Here is a 22,043-nt window from a genome sequence, read left to right on the forward strand (position 1 = left end):
GTGTGTGTGTGTGTGTGTGTGTGTGTGTGTGTGTGTGTAAATATATGCACTTCTGACTGCTTCTATAGCATTTCTCATAGTATAAGACCCAACCTTTTACCTCTGCATCAAAAATGGATTTAGATGGTTATTTATAATCAGTTGTGGCCTTTGAGGAACTAAATCTCATAGGCACAGAGGCACCATGTGTAAACACAATCAATATCTCTTTTTAGATCAGCTTGTGTTCTATTCTGCTGTGTGTACTGTGTGTTCTTGTTCCTCATGCACTCTGTGATATGCTGATTTTATATGATGACGTCTCGCTTGGTCTGGAATTTGTAAAGCAGTTAAATATTAAATGTAATTTGGCATGTGGAAAAAGAGCAGATGGGTGGAAGGGCAAGTGTCCTTAGATAACAAAAATCATTCTGTTGCGTTAATATTTCTGGACTTCAGATCCTTATAGCATACCATATTAGAGGACAGGTTATTTTATTTGTCCTCTGTTTTTACATGAAATTAGTAATGCTAATTAAATAAGTAAATATAATAATGCTAATTATCTTTATACATGTACATGTGTATAAATGGCTCTGCCTTTGTGTATGCTTTGATGAATAGGTGCGGTAGCTACGGATGAGGCTGTGTGTAGATTTTGTTGATCAGTTCATGGCTTCTGGCTGTTGGCGGCTTTCCAGACTGCAGCAGTGGATTTGCTTTCAGCCCATCCTGCACATACAGGGCCTTATTTTGTCTGGCCACTCCAAACAACTCCATTAACAAGTGGTGACAGTCTGCATGAGGCTTTTCACATGACAGTGTTTAATCTAACAGCATGAGAGAACATTTGATTACAGAGATAAATCAGAATTGTGTTAATGTAATAATTTAGCATCACTATCATGGTGTTTCAGGTTTATACATGAGCTATGACTCAAAATTCCTGAACCTGTTTATCTCTTGCATCTCTTACCTAACAGGAAAGATATTTAGTTGAATGAAGAATGTAAGTCAAAAACAAAGGTTAAATCCGGTATCGATACATAGAAAACAAAGAAGCAATTAAACGGTGAATTTTTGACATTGTCATGTTTTTTTTCAGCATTGTGACTCCTTTTTCTTGTGTGTTCAGGTTGGGAAGGAAACTGTTCAGACAACAGAAGACCAGATTATGAAGAGAGACATGCCTCCAGCCTTTATTAAGTAAGTGCTGTACTTTCCTCCTCCCTTCAGGAGGATGTACACTAGACCTAATCACATTCCCTTTCGCTCTCTCTCTCTCTCTCTCTCTCTCTCTCTCTCTCTCTCTCTCTCTCTCTATCTATCTATCTATCTATCTATCTATCTATCTATCTATCTATCTATCTCTCTTTGACACACACACATGTTATATGGTACTGTATATCTGCTAATGAATGGAACACGGCAATGTAAGAGAAAAATAAAGATTAGAAAGCAGTTGAAATGAATGTGGTCTTGCATCTGAGACAAATATATGTTTAAAACATGAATGCTTGTGCCTGACTAAGAAAATGATAATGATCAGTGATATTTCGAAAACCAAGTTTTATAGTTTGCTTCACTCTTGAGATGTGTTTTTGCCAAGAACATGTTTTGTCAGATAAAACCGTAATTCTTAATTACTTTTATACATAAAAGTCTATAAAAAAATGTATAAAAGTCGCATGCTTCAGTTTGTTGTGGCTCTGCCTTTGTGTGTGTGCTTAACTGTAGACTGCATTGTAGACATTTATATAACTTATATATACAGTATATATAGGATTTTCAGGTACTCCGGTTTACTCCCCAGGTTCACAGATAAATGATGTAGGCTGACTGGCATCTCTAAATTGTCCACAATGTGTGAATGGTTATGTGTTCTGCTTTCAGGATGGGAGCGATGATCATCAGCCAAATGCAGATGTTTATTAGGGAATGTATGTGGAATATGGAATTTAGAGCTTTTATTTATGTTTCGTTCGTTTGTTGCTTATTGAAGTCAGTAGTGTGTGAGTTGGTATGTGCGGGTGTGATTGTTTGGTGTGTGTGCAGTCCAGGGGGTCCCCACCTTGTGCCCAAAGTAAAAAAAAAAATAATAATTGAAAAAATTATATATATATATATATATATATATATATATATATATATATATATATATATATATATATATATATATATATATATATATATATATCATAGTCAAAGCTACTGATGTCCTTGAAATACTGTGCAATGATTGAAACAGTATTTGAAGAGCTTTACCTGCTGAGTACTACATATTTATATTGTTTTGCCTCTCACTACATCCTGCTGCCCTAAAGCAGTATGTTATTGGGGATTTTCTCGTTATAATGATGAATAGAGAAGTATTTTTAAACACCCCAATGTACTTTTAATAAAGTAGAAATACTTTATTAAAAAAGGCAGACCTGTAGTTTAACCCAGATCATACTGTGGTACTAGGATACTCGGGTGAAGGACCGTTAACACTATTTAACTATTTAACTATAAATACTGCTTACTGAAGTAACATTACATGTTTTCAAAAATGTTTTGACATTTATATTTAATCATATGTTACAGTATATAGGACAGAAGTGGATAATGCTACTGAGTGGTATTTAATCATAGTTATGGCTAGTTCCTTTCTGATCTCCAGGTACCTGTTGTTTTACTTTTTACCTTGCTTCACCTGAAAAATGAGAAAAGCTGGGCTATTTTATGTGCATGTTGTTTAAAAACAAGATGCAGAATTGTACCACCTCTTTCTTGCATGTATATCTGGACACTGCATGAAATGGGTGGGTGTAGGGTTTCCCTTAAATGCAGCAGAGGGTCTGCTGGGATTCACAAAAGCCCAGGCTGACACATTTGGCACCATAAACACAAGCTAGCTCAGATCTCATCAATCAGCAGACATGTGGTTGGTGACAAGGAATGTGAACTTCTCTATATATAGGCTTTGTGGTGGCCACTGATGCTTAGCTCACATTGGGAGGTGCATGAGTAAATAAGGACCTCCACTTCCATACTATACTGACGTGAGGCTTTTTCATGCCTGTGCACAGGTCATCACTGCCCTTGAGCCCTTTTTGTGAGATTGGTGAGAAATTCAGACATGCTGCCTGTTAATGCAGCACTATATTCACAAGAGAATGCTAAAGTGTGAACATTAATGCTATTTTATAAACCTTCTTAAGCCACTTTGTTGTTTATGTGTTGAGAAGTCATGAGAGAAGAACAAATGTCTGTACTTTCTTGTAAGTCTTCATTGATGACCAACTCATTTATCCCATTTACACCATTTGCCAGACACCCTCATGCAGAGTGATTTGGATTTCATTTTATACAACTGAGCAAATTATGAGGTCCTTAATTCTCTCAAGAAGTATAGCAGCCCATTCTTCTTGGCAAAATGCCTCCAATTCCTGTACATTTTTTGGTTGTCTTGCACAAACTGCATGCTTTATGCACAGACACTAATTACAATTTCAATAAATCACAGGTATGGAAACTTCCCTTTAATAGCATTTAAACCTCTATGTGTCTACCTGTGTGTTTATAATGTGGCCAAACATTCAAGGATATTTAAACTAATGATCAGGTTTGTTTAGGTGATTTCAGTTATCATTTGGTTTTAAAAATGGGGTCAAAAAACTATCAGTCATATTTTTCAGATAAATGGCAATGTTTAACAATTTCTTTCAGGGAGTGCAAACTTATGAGCACAACTGTAGATAATGCCCAAAGATAAGGTATTAGAAGATCATGGGCAAGGACAGAACAATAAGACCCAAGGAAATAATCTCACATTTGTAATATAATTTGTACAGCACTTTTACCAATGAACCAATGTCAGAAAACAGGTTTTAAGGAATATACATTTAGGATATAAATAATAAATGTATCTTTATCACCATAACAGATGAAACAACTGTGCATAGTGAACATGTATTCTGTATAGTTTGCATAAAGATATTACATTTCGTCACTGATTACATTGCTTGTAGTAATGTAGGTTTATGTAAAGTGAGAGTATTAACATAAACCTGTTACATACATTGGTGATGTTGGTACTGACAGGTACTATAATTATATTATATAAAGTAAAATGTGTATGGTAGAATAGTGCAGTAGTACTGTGGCTATTGTAAGGTTCCTACATCCAGATTCAGTCCTCAGCTCATGTGAGAGTGGGACATATTAGTTTATTCAGAGCATTGGATATTTTATGTACAAAAACAAATTGTGTTATTTTATTCTTCCACAAAGATCATTTTTCTTGTAGTCATTTAGAATCAGCAATATCCTTTCACACGTTCATTAGACAGATTTATGAAGCATTTCTCAGAGATTTTTAAGGCCCCACTCAAGGGAAAGAACATTGAGCGCCTGCCAGCTTTGAAAAAAGGATGTGGGTCAGCAGCTGACTGAGGCCTTGAATTTCATATGCTAGCAGCAGCTAACCTTTTGCAAAAACATGCACTTCTTGTAATGGTTCAACAAGTGCTCAGCTTAAGATGATTCATCAGAGTTTGAAGAAATCAGTCTACTCTCTGTTGATATAGAAACCCTAGTTTTTACCCAATTGGGGGTAACAAGCCCAAGGGAACCTGCACTAACATGCACGTAACTCTGCAATTAATGGATTTTGAGCTCTGTCACTCCTAGACACAACAGAATAATCTGTCAGTTCGAAAAAATAAAATGATTATCTGAGAAACAAAACACTGTCTCTATTCTGATTATGCACCAGTATTGATTGGTGACTAATTGGTGACAGAATTTTGATTGGTCTAAATCGCCCCTTTGTGCGAATAAGAGTGTGATTAGGTTGTGCCTGTTGTCCTGTGATGGGCTGGTGCTCCATCTATGGTGTGTCCCAGCCTTGTGCCCTTTTGTGTTTTTGGCATTGGCTCTAGATCAACCACAAACCAAAGTAAAAAAGCAATTATTGAAGATGGATTTATAGAAATTTGCCTATTTATTAATTTACTGGCATTATATAGAGAGACAACACTTGAAAAGGGGCACTAGGGCAGTTATAATAATTTTTTTTGTATTTTTCGGTCCACCCAATATAGATAAATAGCTTTAAATGAAAACTAAAATTTTGTATTTTTAATTCGATTGTGCTGGACAATATTGCCAATATATACAATGTATGTATTTTCTCTCTCTCTCTCTCTCTCTCTCTCTCTCTCTCTCTCTCTCTCTCTCTCTCTCTCTCTCTCTCTCTCTCTCTCTCTCTCTCTCTCTCTCACTCACTGTTTGCTAGGGTGGAGAATGCTTGTGCCAAGTTGGTAGAAGCAGCTCGGATGCTAAGGACAGATCCGTATTCTGTCCCTGCTCGAGATTACCTTATCGATGGCTCTCGTGGCATCCTCTCAGGCACATCAGACCTGCTACTCACCTTTGATGAGGCAGAGGTATGAGTTCTCTGTCCACTGGAGTTTATGTTGATGAAAAGCGGTCTGACCATTATAACATTGCTAATTAGGCCCTTTACTGCTATTAAGCAATAGTTTGGCAAAAGACCCTTAATAATAATATTTTCAGTTAAGTGTTTCGTGTCTGATTTGCTTTTACTGACTGATACATGAAAAGCTACCTATTAATTGTCAAGTTGATTTAATACATAGATTCAGACTTTAAAAACAGTCCTTTACTTTTAGCCCATTTTAATATTATGTTGCTTTACAGCTGACTCTTTGATTTAGGCTTTTAAAATTAAACAGGAAATGCACTATTTTGCTTCTTTCTGTATTATAATAATACTTCCTGTGCACCAGTGTAGCAGAATTTACCCTGAGCACATGATCATAGGCACACATTGAGTGCACATTGTTTCTTTTATCAGCAGAGATTACTTATTACACAGCTCATCATAGGACTGTTTATCACAAGGAAAATTTGTAACTGAAATTCCCAACTCTGCAGCTCTGCCTTCAATATGTTAAGCTCTCTATTTATACTCCTATAAATGTTAAGAATGTTTTCCCATATAAATGGTAAGACCATCTGTTTTAAAATATGTAAGTTTTATTGTAAGTTACTGTATATTATCTGGAACATCTTACCTAAATCTCTGTGAAATAAAATGAATGCCATTTGTTTGGAGCCAGATCTGTTCAGATCAGAGTTGTTCTATTTTAGAAAATCAATCAAGACTTTCTGTCCAATCAGATACAGTGCTATGGTATAATGATGTGGGACACATCTATAAAAACTATGATATAAATTCCACCATATGTAATTTAATTCCACTGTCCTGAATAAACAGCAGTCCAGAGGTTGTCCAATGTGATTTCAAATATGTGACTGTTTTCTGTATTTTTCTCTTTCAGGTGCGTAAGATCATCCGTGTCTGTAAGGGCATCTTGGAGTACTTGACAGTAGCAGAAGTGGTGGAAAGCATGGAGGACTTGGTCACATACACTAAAAACCTGGGACCAGGTGCTTCTTATTTGTCTGTCCTTCAGCTGTTGTTTAAATTTGTGCCGATAATTGAGAAAAAATATAGTTAATAAAACTAAAGTCTCTGTTTTCAGACTCCCTGTGATTGAGACTTTTGTTGTGTCTCAGATAGCTCTTTAGCTTCCTATGTTGTGTACACTGGTTGGGGACCTGTTAAAGATCTGGCCCACTACACAGTGGGACACTGATAACTTTCTGGTGACATTCTAATTTCCTCGTCAGTCACTGTACAACCAGAAATGTATAAAATATTTATCTCATACATTATATAAGCTAAAGCACATACGTTTGTCAGGGTAAATCAAGCAGGATCATAGGCTAGCTAGAAGATTTGAATTTAAAATGTTGTTAGACACAAAGAAACATTATAAAAATCGTTACACTCTAATGATTACAAGCTATTTATATTTATACTTTATAGTTGGTTGAGATTTCATCCTGAGATTTACATCATAGCTGAGAGGCTTCAGAAAGTATGCCGTTATTTCCAACAAGGGAACAAGTGCTGTTTTTTGTGCTGCATTATGGGATTTTTTAGGGATTGCACATTCCAGGTCACTGAAAGTATTTTGGAATTGAAGTGGCTGTTAAGACGGCCAACTCAGGTCAAATCAGTTTCCTGACTAGCGACCTAAGTAGCCGATGCACCTGTTAAAGAGTGACACGGCCAACTATGGGGTCTATAAATAAAACCTGGTCCATTTCTGAGCCCTACTTTCATCAATATGCTGATTAACAAAGCTCCCTTTTTTAGGGATGACAAAGATGGCAAAGATGATCGATGAACGGCAGCAGGAGCTGACACATCAGGAGCACCGCATGATGTTGGTCAACTCCATGAACATGGTGAAGGAGCTGCTGCCTGTGCTCATATCAGGTGAGGAGAAGAGCGTGCTGAGCTAATAGTCACATTCTGCACAGGCTCTTGTTGATATAAAAATACTGATAATTACAGTCATTTAGCTGCAGATGCCTAGCACATTTTTTCCCTCAGTATCTCTCTAGCTTTAGTTTTTTCCAGAGATCTGAGAGCCAAGATGACTTTATGATAAAACTCTAGAGACAGTTTATTCAGAGTTAAGACTGAAATATTCTTCTGCAACTGCATGTCTGCCAGCATGTTAAGTCTTTTGGTTATAGACGGTTGTATAGTGGTCAGTCTTCTTATTTGCTTGTAACGTGGACTTTCGCTCTAGAGACAGTGTTGCATGAACCAAACCAGAACTTACAGAATGCGCCAGAACAAGGAAGAGTCTTGATACATACATCTTTGTACAAAGAAAAGTACACAACTTTGTAGGCTTGCAACTGAACACATTTCACCACTATCCTATCAGTGTTCAGCTGAAAGCCAGTTGACAATGTCAGTAAGAGAGTCAGAGTTTCTCTGCTGTCCACTGCTTACCTCCTGGTGTAAATGTGCAAAAATGATAAATCAGGCCAGAAACCATGCATTTTGTGTGCTGTTTTCCAGCTGTAAAAATCTTTGTAACCACCAAGTGTGCCAAGAGCCATGGCGTAGAGGAAGCCATGAAGAACAGGAACTACACCTTTGAGAAGATGAGTGCTGAGATCAACGAGATCATCCGAGTTCTGCAGCTGACATCCTGGGATGAAGATGCCTGGGCCAACAAAGTATTTTCAATTTAAAATTCTTTCAAAGTTATACTGTACAATTACTGCAGGAGAACATAATAATCCCTGGGTGCAGTATGAATGTGTAATCAACAACACAAGCTTCACACCATCGTTCCTTTCTTTTAATAGCTCGCTCACTCGTTTTCTTCCAACATACTGTTTCTAAAAATGCTTGGTAGTGTTTCCCTGAATAAACATTGTCATAATAAAAACATGATTTAATTATCAGGCACACTCCACACTTTCTTTCACACCGAGGGTTAGAAAGCTGCAGCTAGATGATAAAGAACAGTGTAAGGAAAGTATTTACTAAATCCCACTTACTAATCACTGCCAGATTTTAAGAGCCAGAGCATTGTTGCATTGTAAAAATGCTTGATAGTTAGTTATAGTCAATAAATCACAAGCAAAATGAGAGTGAAAGTGAATGTTTACTTTACCTACCTACCTGTGTTTGACTGTCCCTTTTTTTCGCATGTATATTCAGTTTTTCTCATACACATTTACTACTAAAAGCTTCCTGAAGCATGTGTTAATTAGTTGTTCCTCTTCTGATTCTGTTCACCCTGATGTAATGGCTTTAAACACTGGGTTTAATTTTATTTTTATTCTCTTTTCTTTCTGTACTCTTCCATTCTTTTCCTCCTTGTAGAAGGTAAGGCTTCCTCTTCCCCACTGCGTGATGTTACGGCATGCAGCAAATAAGACTTCCATGCACTTGCATACTCTGTATGTGTGTGTTTGCAGTATATGTGTAAAATCAGACATGTGACTGTACTGTCAGAACCGAGCTGGAATCAACATTCTGTACAGTATGTTGGTGTTCTGCAGTGTCCATGATTGTCTCTTTCACGCTCTGTCTGCTGCCGTCTCTGCCGTCTCTCACTATGTTAACCCGTCTATCTTTTTAATTTGTCTCGCTACTTGTTTTTGTCTTACTTTCTGTCCCAGTGAGATTCTTACACCGTCTGCATTGCTTTAAATGAATGCTGTTTTTCTTGAAAAACCCACCAACTTGTTTGCTCTTACTTCAGCTACAGCAGCTGAGATGCTCCACTTGTTTGACTCCCTGTTGCTTTTTACGTATACCGTTTAGCAATTATACACCAATTAAGCACATCCAGGCTCTTACTCTCTGCTCAAATATGTAATTTTATTCACCAAGTGTAATATTCTTTTCATTTGTGGATTTCTGTTCAAATCTCACTGGTTTAACTTAGCAACATTTCGTCTTGGACTCGTGAATGAACAGTTGATGAGTTTTCCTGAGGGAATACGTAAAGCCTGGCACACACAGACATGCACACAGGTCATTGAAGGAGAATGCTGGTCAAAACCATGTCCATCTTATATTTAGGCCCAGATATGGTATCTTAGTACACATTGTACACAAGTTAAAGATTTTTTTTTAACTTGTGAAAATTTCCCCATTGTTTATACTTACTTAGAAAATCTACTCAACAATAAGAAAACTGTCTATGACATGTAAGTTGGGCTTCACAAAACTTTTAAGTAGTGTGTAAAATGATACAAGTTTATCTCGTTCCAAAGCAATGACATGGAAACAGATCCAATAAAAAGAAGGGGAAAAAATGCTAATAAACATAACTTCAGTAAGCATTAGAATCCCACAAAATCTTTTATTACAATGTCAGTTAAAATAAAAAAGGCTACACCTGGATTTAATAGCATTATATTTTAGGAAAGAGGCTTCATGATGATAAGTAATTCAATACGAAGAGACATAAAAATATCTATGCTTTTGCCGTTAGCTATGCACTTTGCCTGAATCAAAGCTTTCACATGAGCTAAAATGTTAGTTATTCAATATATTTGTTCAAATTTGTTATATTTATTATATCCAGTGGATACCTTGCACCTCTGAGTTGGGGGGAGGTATTGTTTCCTGCTTTTGCCCTGTGTTTTTTTCTCACCATGCGTTTTGGGCTCCATCCCAAGTACAAAGACATGGTTAGATACATTTATGGTAGGATGATTGTCATCTCTAAATTGTCCAGAGTGTGTGAGTGTGTTTGCAATTGTGCCCTGTAATAGGTAATAGGATGTCACCCTGTCCTCGTGCCTCGAGTCCTATGGGATAAGCTCTAGATTCCCCATGACCCTGTAGGATACGTGGTACAGAAGGTGGATGGATATACTGTGATGGCTATGACATACTGTACACATGGTATCATATAAAATTTCAGGCATTTTAATAAAAATCTTTGCTGCCTTATTTATCCCTAGATCCATACATTTTAACCTCTGTTCATTTTCTAACACGCATTACTCATTACTTATGGATAAACACGTGATTTTTATATCTCCGTCATTGCTGGAACAGAATCGCATTGCTGATTCAGTGAGTGGGTGTTCAAAGAGTCTTTGATCAGGTACCCTATACTGAATGTGTTCACTGCGTTCAGCTCTGTATTTTATAGTCATGGCCTATATACATATATATATATATACTGTATGTGTGTGTATGGCGTGAGTGTGTGCGTGTAACCGTGTACATGCAGGGGAGTTGCACATCAAATTGACTTCTAAAGCAAGCCTCATGTTCATGAGTTTCCTAACTGCATTATCATCTTCCCTCTTTCTATGGGGTGTAATGTGCATGCTCGAGGCCGTGTGCAGTGAAGCCATGTGTGGTACTAATGCTTAAGGCATTGAAGTTCTTCATTCTGAATGCAGCCTGAGACTATGCTGACTCCTAATAATCATGCAGGCAAATGGAAATGAGTCATCAGCTTACAATTAATGTGATCTCATCACTCCATGGGTTCGAAAGCAGCTGTTACTTGATACAAGGATATAAGGCACAGGAGATGAAGGGGTGGTTGGAATTGATTCTGGCTGATTGGAGGCACATCTGTGTGGCTTATACTTTATCACTTTAAAATTTGCAAGAATTGGCTGTGTCATACAGCTCACATTGTTGCTCATACTGTAGTGTTGTTCTTTTTACAGCCTGTGATTAATTAATAAGCCGTCCCCTTCTGGTGTATAAATTACGCTCAAAATGATTTAGCACTGTGTTCATTTTGCACACAGAGCAAAAAAAAAAAAAAATTACAGCTTGCTGTGGCTTGCTGGTGCTTCACACCTTATCATTTTTTGTCATAAGTCTGACAAATCAAATTTGATTGCTTCCTGTGAAGTCGCTACACGTCCCTAAGTGTGCTAATGGCTCAGGCAGTTCTGTGGCAGAGAGCCACAGACACACAGGCGGAGGCAGTGAGCCAGACAAGCTTGAAATTGTGTGTGGGTGCAATGAAGTATGAAGTGATGATTATATGACCCCCTTCATCTATGTATATATGTGTTTATAAGTGTGTGTGTAGGTGTTGGCCACCCTAAACCACAAAAAAGTCCCTTTTTTGTGAATCACACACAAACCACTTTGCGATTTGTAATAATTACAGCTGATAAAATACTGAGCTTTTATAGAATTATAGTCATGTTTGCCTTTCTTTCCTTCACTCGGTCTGTTGTTTCTGCTTTCAATCTCTGAAGGACACAGAAGCGATGAAGAGGTCACTGGCACTGATTGAGGCCAAGATGAATCAGGCTAAAGCCTGGCTCAGAGATCCTAATGGCCTACCAGGTATGTGAGCAGACCAACACAACACAAAAGAGACTAGAGCATGAATAGCTTGAACTTCAGGATTATGTATTATGCCTTGCATAGGTACATAATATATATATATATATATGTGTGTGTGTGTGTGTGTGTGTGTGTGTGTGTGTGTGTGTGTGTGTGTGTGATTTCACTCTTTTTGTATGAAACCCAAAGCCTAAATTAGTTCTTGTAGAATTTCTAAGCTGTTTATTTAATGGATATGTGTAGGGGCAGCAGGTGAGCATGCTCTGCGTCAGATTTTGGACGAGGCCGGGAAGGTGGGAGAGCTGTGTGCTGGGAAGGAGAGGAGGGAGATCCTAGGAACGACTAAGTCTTTGGGACAGATGACTGATCAGGTGTCGGATGTGCGAGCCAGGTACAGAAAGTCACAGGAGGCCGAGGAGCGCAAAACCCTAAAATGAATACTTGCATTATATTTATAATAAAACACAGTACATCATTGAGATTTTTTTTATATTAGGTTTCAATAGATGGTGACATGTTTGGGTTTCCTGCAGTCAGCCATTTAGTCTGTGTACTGTATGCAGAGGTGGGTAGAGTAGCCAAAAATTGTACTCAAGTAAAAGTACTGTTACTTCAGAATAATATGACTCAAGTAAAAGTAAAAAGTAGACATCCAAATAATTACTTGAATAAGAGTAAAAAAGTACTTGGTGAACAAAACTACTCAAGTACTGTTGAGGAACGTCCGATTTATTTTTTAACACAAGGCAACAATTAGGCAGACAAAAATACAAAATAATCTTTAGGCAAATTATGGCTCATCCAATCAATAAAATAAATTTAAATTAATTAATTACAAAATAGCTTAAATTAAAATAATTCAGGTAAATTCAAGTACTTAATAAATAAAATAAATAAAATAATAATAATAATAATAATAATAATAATAATAATAATAATAAATAAAAAATAAATACGCACAAGTAACACAAATTTCCAAACCTTTATACTTTTTCACCAGGCAGAACTAGAATGAAGCAGCCCATAAATTGTCATAAACTGTGTGTGTGTGTCTCCAGTGACAGAACAACAGAAGGAAACACACACACATTTCATACCAGGCTTGCTGAACAGAAAACTGCACACCACATGTGCGTGTGTGAAAACATGCAGAAACAAACTATTTCACCAAAAAATCACTCAGTGATGTCACTATTAAACTTCACCGTCTGCATTGCCAACGGTTTGTGTTGCTAACTAACCCGTCCCGCCGCTCAGATTGAGTATGGTAACGTGACGAGACTGCACAACTACGTTTGATTGGTGAAACACAGTCACGTGGTAGAGCCTTAGCTGAAGTTTCTCTCTCTGTCAAAAAAAAACAAACATTAAAATTGATGTGTAGAATAGCAAAGAGGTAAAAAGAAATGTAATGAGCTCATTGTAGCCTAATGTAGCGGAGTGAGAGTACAGTTTCTTCTTCACAAATCTACTCAAGTAAAAGTAAAAAGTATAGTGATTTAAAACTACTCCTAGAAGTATATTTTTTTCAAAAACTTACTCAAGTAAATGTAACGGAGTAAATGTAACTCGTTACTACCCACCTCTGACTGTATGTGAATACCGTTATTGTCAAAAGTTTCAGTAGATAGGGAGAGCTTGTACTAGATGGCAGAGCAATGGTGAAAGGAATAGTGTTTGTGGAGGCTGAGCCACAGAAAGTGAAAACAATAGCCCTGAGATTATAATCAAGGATATGGCTTTGTTACAGAGGCTGAACTGAAGCACATTAAAGCCTGAGCTCTGGCTAGACAGCTATTGATTCAGCCCACCTCCTCCACTCAGCAATCGCTAAAAAACCAAGAAAAAGGCATTTTGCTACACATTGTTTGTAACCACTTTCATTTTGGTTCTGTGTTCAGAATTTGATAATTGAATTTTTGACACTATACTCATATTAAACATCCTTTCAACATTTACAGCATTTGGCAGATGCACTTATCCAGAGCTTACATTTATATCTGTGCACTCAAGGGTTAAGGGCTTTGCTTAAGGGCCCAATAGTGGCAGCTGGTTGGGATTCAAACTCACAACCTTATAATCAGATCCCAGCATATTAACCGCCAAACTACTCTTCTTTGATAAAGTCATTTTTATCCTTGCTACAGTCTTACACAGTCTTCTTAAGGATGGGTTCTCTTTTGAGTCTAGTTCTTTTCAATGTTTCTTCCTCATGCTGTATTAGGAAGCTATTTCTTGCTATCTTTGCCTCTTGCTTGCACATTAGGGATTTATATAAAGCTTTTTCGTGACCCTGTGTATTTTTAAGGGTGCTGTATAAATACCAATTGAATCACATTCTCAATGAACATTTTTATTTCCTTGTATTTGTTCACTGAGACTTTATTCTGTAGTGTACTGTAGTGTGTTATGTATCTAAAATGTAAAATGTCTCTTGTATGTTGGGATTTTACAGGGGTCAGGGGCCGACTCCCATGGGCATGCAGAAGGCTCAGCAGGTGGCACAGGGTTTGGACATCCTAGTGGGGAGAGTGGAGAATGCTGCTCGTAAACTGGAGGCTCTGAGCAATGCTAAGCAGGCTATTGCTAAGAGGATAGATGCTGCTCAGGTAAGACTGTTTACCAACAACACAGAACTACACATTCATACACTTCTCATGGTGCCATGGTGGTGCAGCAGGTAGCTTTGATACCTTACAGCTTCAGGGCTCCTGGTTCAAACTTTATCTCAGGATACTATTAATGTGGAGCCATTTGGATGTCCATGTGTCTCCAGTTTTCTCTCAGCTCTTCAAAGTCTTCATAGTAGTTTTTTTTTACTATTGCCATTATATACTTAATGAAATGTAATTGTATAAGTCTTTGTTAATTGTTTTTTAGTGTGAAACTTCTGTTGGATGTACAGCTGCAGGGTTGATCAATGTTTTAGCCTGGTGGTGTGTGAGCACTCTTTGTTTGTGCAGAGCTGGCTCGCTGATCCTAATGGAGGTCCTGAAGGAGAGGAAAATATCAGAGCTCTGTTAGCCGAAGCCAAGCGCATCGCTGATCTGTGTGAGGACCCCAAAGAGAGAGATGACATTCTGCGCTCTGTTAGCGAGATTGCTGGACTCACCGCCAAACTCGCTGAACTTCGAAGACAGTATGATATCTAAAGCTATATAAAACATGAAAATGCTGAACAGTGATAATGCTAGCTAGTGATCTTCAAAAGACTTTATAGAGTAATATGACTTTGATATGATCTTGATATTGTAGTCAGTTTGTTTAAAGTACACTTTCTGTATAGAGGTTTGATATACACTCAGGTTCTGTCACTTGAGTGATACCTTTAGGTCTTTTGTTTTAGCTCAGACAGACATTAAACATCTGGGAATTCCTGTTACTGTAATCATTCAAACCTCATTATTGATGGTATATGTTTAATTACTGTGCCTTTTTTGCTCAGCAATTATATATTAATATATTATTTATGTTTTGTCTTAACTGTCTGGTTTGAGCCATATGAATCTATTACTTCAGGGGTAAAGGTAACACTCCTGAAGCCAGACTGCTGGCTAAACAGATCGGCACCGCTCTACAGAACCTGCAGGCCAAGACCAACCGTGCCGTAGCCAACATGCGGCCAGCCAAGGCTGCTGTGACCCTAGAGGGCAAGATGGAGCAGGCTCAACGCTGGATCAACAACCCCAACTTGGATGATCGCGGAGTGGGTGAGCTCTCTTGCTAAAACTCATTTTATACATATATTCAATGAATGACTTGACATCAGGCTGTAAACGATGAAAGAATTCCTGGCTCAGAAGACTATCTCAGGTTGATGAGTTGGAAGATGAGAGAGTGTATTCTTTGACTTGTTCTGGTTGGAGTTTCGCAATTATAAGTTGCGACCAGGAGCCAAACTCCAGAAAGCAGTGCTGAGGCAGAACAACAAACCTATTTATTTCAGAGGTTCTTACATAAACTTTTCAAAGAAATAGAAAAGCTAACGAATCACGCCACCCAACCCACCAATGTAAGATTTGTTTTTGTCATTTTCTTACTGCCTTAATTTTGAAATATACAGTCACCATTACCCCTAAGTTTAATATAAACTATTAAATAAATGAAGAAAAAAATATCTTCATATTAAATAAGTGAAGAATGATAACATATGATCACACTGAAGGGAATGTTACTTGATTGCTGTTTTCTTACAATTCAAAAAAAAGATAAAGAAATCTTCGTAATGATTATATCATGAGTAATCTTAGTAATGAGTAGTAATGATAAGTGTGAGGGGAAACGTAACATTATCACATGTCTTTCTTTTATACCGAGCTTGTTGTGGTATAATTGAATCAGGACCATTTGAAGACCATGTAACCATGCTCTGGTATCTTTCTGGGTCTAATGATGGGCCAGCTGTGCTATAATGAAAGTGACTGCTCATTTGGGATGATTTACAAACCCTGACGGACTATAAAGCCGTATCAACTGACATATACAGTACTGTACATCTGCGTGTAACCAAGTCTCAGCACTGTGTCTGTAGCCTTCTGTTGGCCAGAAAAGAACAGATGGTAATGGATATTTATTTGTTCAGGTTATGCTGTATGCATTTTTATACTTACAATACTTCACATCTTATGTCCAGTTTGGAAATCACATTACCGCATCAGCCGCTTAGAATGTGAACCTTGGAGTTTACAAGGTATAACAAGTAATCGGGCCCAAAATTAATTTAAGTTTATATATGTTCGGGGGGTGGGGGTGGGTTGGGGGGACACGGTGGCTTAGTGGTTAGCTGTGGTGTAGTAATTTCCCTGAAAACTGGAAAGCGGTAAAAATTGATTTGTTGACAGGGAAGAAAATCCAAAAAAGTGTTAACCTAAAACAAAAATACCAGCAGTAAAAAATGAAAGGTTCGATGTGTGAGACAAAATTGGATGCTGTGAGCTGAACATATCAGGGTGATTTGGGTCACAGGTATGACATCTGAACATTGTACACAAAGAACTGGCACGCAGTATTTTCTCTCCATTACGCTACCTTACGTTAGTTGCAAGCATAATTGAAATTGTTCATTGAAATAGCATACTTCTTTTATCCTTTGGTTTATTGAATTTTACTTTCTTGAGGAATCTTGCTACAGTAACTTGGTTGATTGTAAGTGTGCAGGGCTTTAATTCCCCCCATGTGCTTGGTTTTCTATATTTAAGCCTTTACATTCCAGAGACAGCGTTATGGAATTTGATGTTTGCAACTTCTACTGAGCCTCAAAGTATTTAATGTCCAACCAATACTGACATCTCACATTTTACTGTCTCTGTCTCCCCGTCTGTATTCCTGTCTGTATTCCTGTCTGTCTGTCTCTGTCCTATCTGAGTTTAGGTCAGGCTGCTATTCGTGGCTTGATAGCAGAAGGCCGCAGGCTGGCTAACTCTCTGCCAGGGCCGTATAGGCAGGAGCTACTGGCGAAGTGTGAGCGTGCAGAGCAGCTGATGCTGCAGCTGTGTGACCTGGCTGCTCGGGGAGAGGGAGAAAGTCCTCAGGGTCGTGCCGTAGCTGCTCAACTCCTTGATGCACTTAAAGTAAGCAGAACAAAGACAGTACAGCTCTTCAGCCCTGAGTTAATAGAAGCTGGAGATGCATGACTGTGCAGTGCAGTACAGTAACGCTGATCATAGTCTACAGCTGTACAGTAAAGCTAGTCAGAATCTGTACTGTGTACACAGAGGTATCACTGGGAAATTGTTGATCTTAATATGATGAGCCAAATCGGCAAATACATGATGCTGTGGCTGAGAAAAAGTGTAGAGCGTAAAGGTGGACACGTAGATCATATATTGTAAATAATAAAGACAGAGTTTAAGTAGTTTTACTCCTTGTCTTTTGGACACCCTGTACAGCAGTTCATTACATCACTACAATCTACATCAGTCCAATGAAACTGATCACAGTCTACAGCAGTACAGTAAAGCCAGATACAGGTGAAGCATTCTGAAAGCCTGATCTAATTCACTTCACTTCATTTTTTGTTTGCTGAGCACTTTTTACTAATACACATTGACCGAAAGCAGCTTTACAGAAATCTGGATGTAGATTAAGAACATCTATTGAACCAGCCTGAGGCAGTGGTAGCAAGTAAAAACTGTATGAGCAGCGCCATCTACTGGCTCCTATTGACACAGTTATAACTTAATTATTTTTCTTAATTGTTTATTCATATTAAACAATTGTTTTTACCTTTTAAACATTTGATTTAATTTGAATATATGTACACTGTCTAATATTTTATATATTACTAATTTATTTCGTTTCAATATGATACTGTTTTCAGGATTTGAAAGCAAAGATGCAGGAAGCAATGACTCAGGAAGTGTCTGATGTATTTAGTGACACTACGACTCCCATCAAGCTTCTAGCTGTGGCAGCTACGGCTCCACCTGAGGCCCCCAATCGGGACGAGGTGTGTGGATCACACATTATCTACATAGTTATATGGCATTATATAAAGTTTAAATGTTTTGCTATTGCTCAAAAGTGGATTGTTTGAAATAGGAATTTACAAATAGATAAATCATGCATAATGTTTATTCCTTTCTTGCACAGATCTTTGATGAAAGAGCATCGAACTTTGAGAATCATGCTAACAGACTGGGGGCCACTGCAGAGAAAGCTGCGGCTGTCGGTACAGCCAATAAGTGCACGGTGGAAGGGATACAGGCTACAGTGAAGTCTGCCAGGGAGTTAACACCTCAGGTATGTGTAGGGGTCACCTCTGGGACAGTGTGTGTGTGTGTGTGTGTGTGTGTGTGTGTGTGTGTGTGTGTGTGTGTGTGTGTGTGTGTGTGTGTGAGCAAACATTACATTCTGCTCCTGCATATATTGGCAAGACAGATCCTCAGGATTTCGTACATAGCTGACTAAGAGTCTTAACGTAACTTGAGTACAGACCCATTTATACACACAGTTGCTACACTCACTGGCTATTTTATCAGGTTAAACATATAGGTGAACATTGAAAGTCTCCAGTTACGTGAATCCTCAATGGCTATAGCCCATCTGTTGCCATCCACTCTATCCACTAATGTACAGGGACCAACATAGGACCAGATATTATTTCACAGCACAGCAGTGACACTGACTGACCTTCTAGTGGTGTGTTTTTGATTCAAAACATGGTGCTGATGCAAGTGTATCAAGCAACATCAACAGATGTAATTGTGGGGTTTTTAATGCTACTGTAGTCTCAATAATAAGTACTTTTGGTGATCAAAGCTATATGATGTTCTGTATGAGACTGGACTTTTGTCTGGATCTTTTTAATTGTTCTGCACAGGTTACATCTGCTGCACGTATTTTGCTGAAGAATCCTGGCAACCAGGCAGCATACGAACATTTTGAGACCATGAAAAACCAGTGGATTGACAATATCGAAAAAATGACTGGTATGTAGAATGTTTGCTTAGTTTCCCTCTATAATGTACTGCTAAAATTTAATATACACATTCAATTAAACTACAACTAAACTATTCCTTGTTGCTGGGGTGATATCTGTATCTTTACCATCCATTCTTCACCTGAAAATCTGGATTTTTTTTATCTTTCTATCTAATTTAAGATAAATAAATGCATTTAAATAGGTTTTAGAATTTAGTTTAGTTAAAGTAAAGCTTTGAAGATAAAAGATGCATAGTTCAGTTTTAAAAGATGTCCTCTTGACTGTACTATGCCAGTGACAATGAAAGTTTTCTACCTCTTTTTCTGAGAGACTATTAAAAAATACAGCAGCCTCCTATTTCCAATGGTAGTACTATGGTTCTGTTACAAATGTTATATGGTATAAACTGTGTATTGCTAATGTGCATGTGTTAATTGTTGGTTATTCACAAATGTTATGTGACAGTTCACATTTAGAATTACAGATACTGTGTTTCTTTTTTTACTGGGGTCATACCATCAAGTGTACATCGCTTTTAGCTTTAGTATGGATCTCTCACCTGGAAATGAAAATTTAAAAAAATTGTTATTTACAGTACATAGCAGTTTTGCCAAAATAAATTAAGCTGTACATTTTTTTCTCCATTTCAATAAAAAATATTTTTTTTTAGAAGAAATGAAATTGCAAGATAAAGTAAAATATGTTTGTAGATATTATGTTAAGATGTCAAACAATGTAAACAAATTGTAAACACATCTGGTTTGCTGGCGGTTTGTTAGCTAGCCTTTACTGTATATCACAGACAAATCAAGTCCATTTTTGTTGTATTTTAAACGATTTTCTCCTTGTCTCCTGTGGCAGGTTTGGTAGATGAGGCAATTGACACTAAATCCCTCCTGGATGCCTCAGAAGAAGCCATCAAAAAAGACATTGATAAGTGTCGTGTGGCTATGGCAAATGTTCAGCCTCAGATGCTGGTAGCTGGAGCCACTAGCATTGCCAGGAGGGCTAACAGGATACTCCTGGTGGCTAAGAGAGAAGTGGAGAACTCTGAAGATCCTAAATTCAGAGAGATGGTAAAAGCAGCCTCAGACGAATTGAGCAAAACAATTTCACCCATGGTAATGGATGCAAAGGCTGTAGCAGGAAACATCCAGCATCCAGGTGAAGAAGATTGGTCTTATCAACCTTTAATGTTTAATCCACTTGTGGCTTCTGATTCAAATAAAATCTCCTGTTTTCCTTGAGCAGGTCTACAAAAAAGCTTTCTGGATTCGGCATACAAGATTCTGTCTGCTGTTGGGAAGGTCAGAGAAGCCTTCCAGCCGCAGGAGCCTGACTTCCCTCCTCCTCCTCCAGACCTGGATCAGCTGCATGTTAGTGCTGCAGCTTTGCCATGTCCAATCCCTACTCATTAAAGTGGCATGGTTCGGAATGTTGCAAAAACTCAAACAGCTCTTCTATCCTGTGTGTCAGGTAAATGACGAACAGGCTCCTCCTAAACCACCACTTCCAGAGGGAGAGGTTCCTCCCCCCAGACCTCCTCCTCCTGAGGAGAAGGATGAGGAGTTTCCTGAGCAGAAAGCCGGGGAGATGGTGAGCGAGCCAATGATGGTGGCTGCCAGACAACTACACGACGAAGCCCGCAAGTGGTCTAGTAAGGTGAGCTTAACGTGTCTTCTTAAAAACATACGTGGGGTTTCTGTTTGCTTTTAAACATGGTTCAGTCCTGCTGTAAAATGTAGTTTGAGGAAAACATAGTTTACATGTTAAGACAGACAGTGCTACACATACCAGAAAATGACGTAGACATGTCTTGAATTTTACACTGATGCAGAAACACACTGTTGGACCAAATTCCTTGTTTTATTTTATTTTTTAACACTGAAATTTGGAAAATCTTTCAGATGATTCCAATTTCAGTGAAGACATGGAAACTGTCATCTGTTGACTGTAATGAACGTATAAATTACGTCTAAACTTTTGTTAGCAGGAAATAGGTCCAGCTTTGGGCAAGTTTTCGAAATTATTTATATTTATCTTTAAATATTTTATCTTCAGTGGACAGACAAAAAAGCCATTCTGTTATTAGTAATAAATGTAAGCTTTCTAAAACTTTGTAAAGTGGAGCTGATTTGCATGAATCATTATTAAGCAATATAATCTCAATTGTTGAGTTTTGAATTGAATTTTTTTTTCTATTGTGAACAGGTTATTCACTGTTCTGTCTATTTTTCTATTCTTGTTATTTCTGTTCTCTCTGTTTTGTTAAGGCCTGGCTGAGTTGAGAATCTGTAAAGTGTTTAGATATGGTATAATATTGGAATTCTGACGAAGGTTAATGTTGTCTGATGTCATGAATGCTGCTGCACAAATCTTATTCCCCAGATACAGAACTGATTTTATATTTACATTGAATCTTGGATGCTGGTGGTGATAACACATTTTTCCACCCTGCTGCTTTAGTCGCTTGTTTCTTGGAGACATATCCAAAAGCTGGTATTTGGAGAAGATATAAATCTATTAACATACTATTAGAACAAATTTTTTAAACATACTATTAGAACAAATAAATGACATATTTCACTTATGTACAGATATTTAAAATAGAATTGAATATTTAAATTTATTCATGAATGAATTTGTCATGTATGAACTGTATGAAACTGTCTTAGTGGAAAGACAAACATACTTTAAAATTCTGCATAATATCTCAAAACAAAGTCTAACACAAAGAGCTTCAGCCTAATGTGAGAGCAATTTGTGTGCAGTAACTTACCTGCTAGTTTATCCTACAGGACCACAGTGTTAGTGCTGCCTTTGCTTTCCTGTCCCTAAACCCTATGTCTCCCTCTCTTCTCCTCCTTTCTCCTCTTCTCTGTTCAGTAGATCTCCAGTCAGTGCGTCTTATAC

The 22,043-nt window shown here is 37.8% G+C and overlaps 1 protein-coding gene across 4 annotated transcripts in view; it reads left to right on the forward strand.

The window, feature by feature from the left end:
* The window catches only part of vcla (vinculin a), a 36,890-nt gene that overhangs the window by 8,890 nt on the left and 5,957 nt on the right, over positions 1-22,043 (forward strand). For 2 of the 4 annotated variants that reach the window (XM_047812863.1, XM_047812865.1), the window contains exons 2-18: positions 1,115-1,185; positions 5,261-5,411; positions 6,330-6,438; positions 7,214-7,336; positions 7,934-8,094; positions 11,614-11,707; positions 11,951-12,098; positions 14,163-14,316; positions 14,671-14,846; positions 15,227-15,417; positions 17,078-17,277; positions 18,027-18,155; positions 18,299-18,448; positions 19,029-19,137; positions 19,992-20,294; positions 20,382-20,506; positions 20,607-20,792. In XM_047812863.1, coding sequence (XP_047668819.1) covers positions 1,115-1,185; positions 5,261-5,411; positions 6,330-6,438; positions 7,214-7,336; positions 7,934-8,094; positions 11,614-11,707; positions 11,951-12,098; positions 14,163-14,316; positions 14,671-14,846; positions 15,227-15,417; positions 17,078-17,277; positions 18,027-18,155; positions 18,299-18,448; positions 19,029-19,137; positions 19,992-20,294; positions 20,382-20,506; positions 20,607-20,792 — 2,580 coding nt within the window. The remainder of the gene's footprint in view (positions 1-1,114; positions 1,186-5,260; positions 5,412-6,329; positions 6,439-7,213; positions 7,337-7,933; positions 8,095-11,613; positions 11,708-11,950; positions 12,099-14,162; positions 14,317-14,670; positions 14,847-15,226; positions 15,418-17,077; positions 17,278-18,026; positions 18,156-18,298; positions 18,449-19,028; positions 19,138-19,991; positions 20,295-20,381; positions 20,507-20,606; positions 20,793-22,043) is intronic. The other 2 variants (XM_027136253.2, XM_027136254.2) reach the window with 1 other exon arrangement.

This window comes from Tachysurus fulvidraco, chromosome 4, assembly GCF_022655615.1.
Source record: "Tachysurus fulvidraco isolate hzauxx_2018 chromosome 4, HZAU_PFXX_2.0, whole genome shotgun sequence".
Classification (NCBI taxonomy): domain Eukaryota; kingdom Metazoa; phylum Chordata; class Actinopteri; order Siluriformes; family Bagridae; genus Tachysurus; species Tachysurus fulvidraco.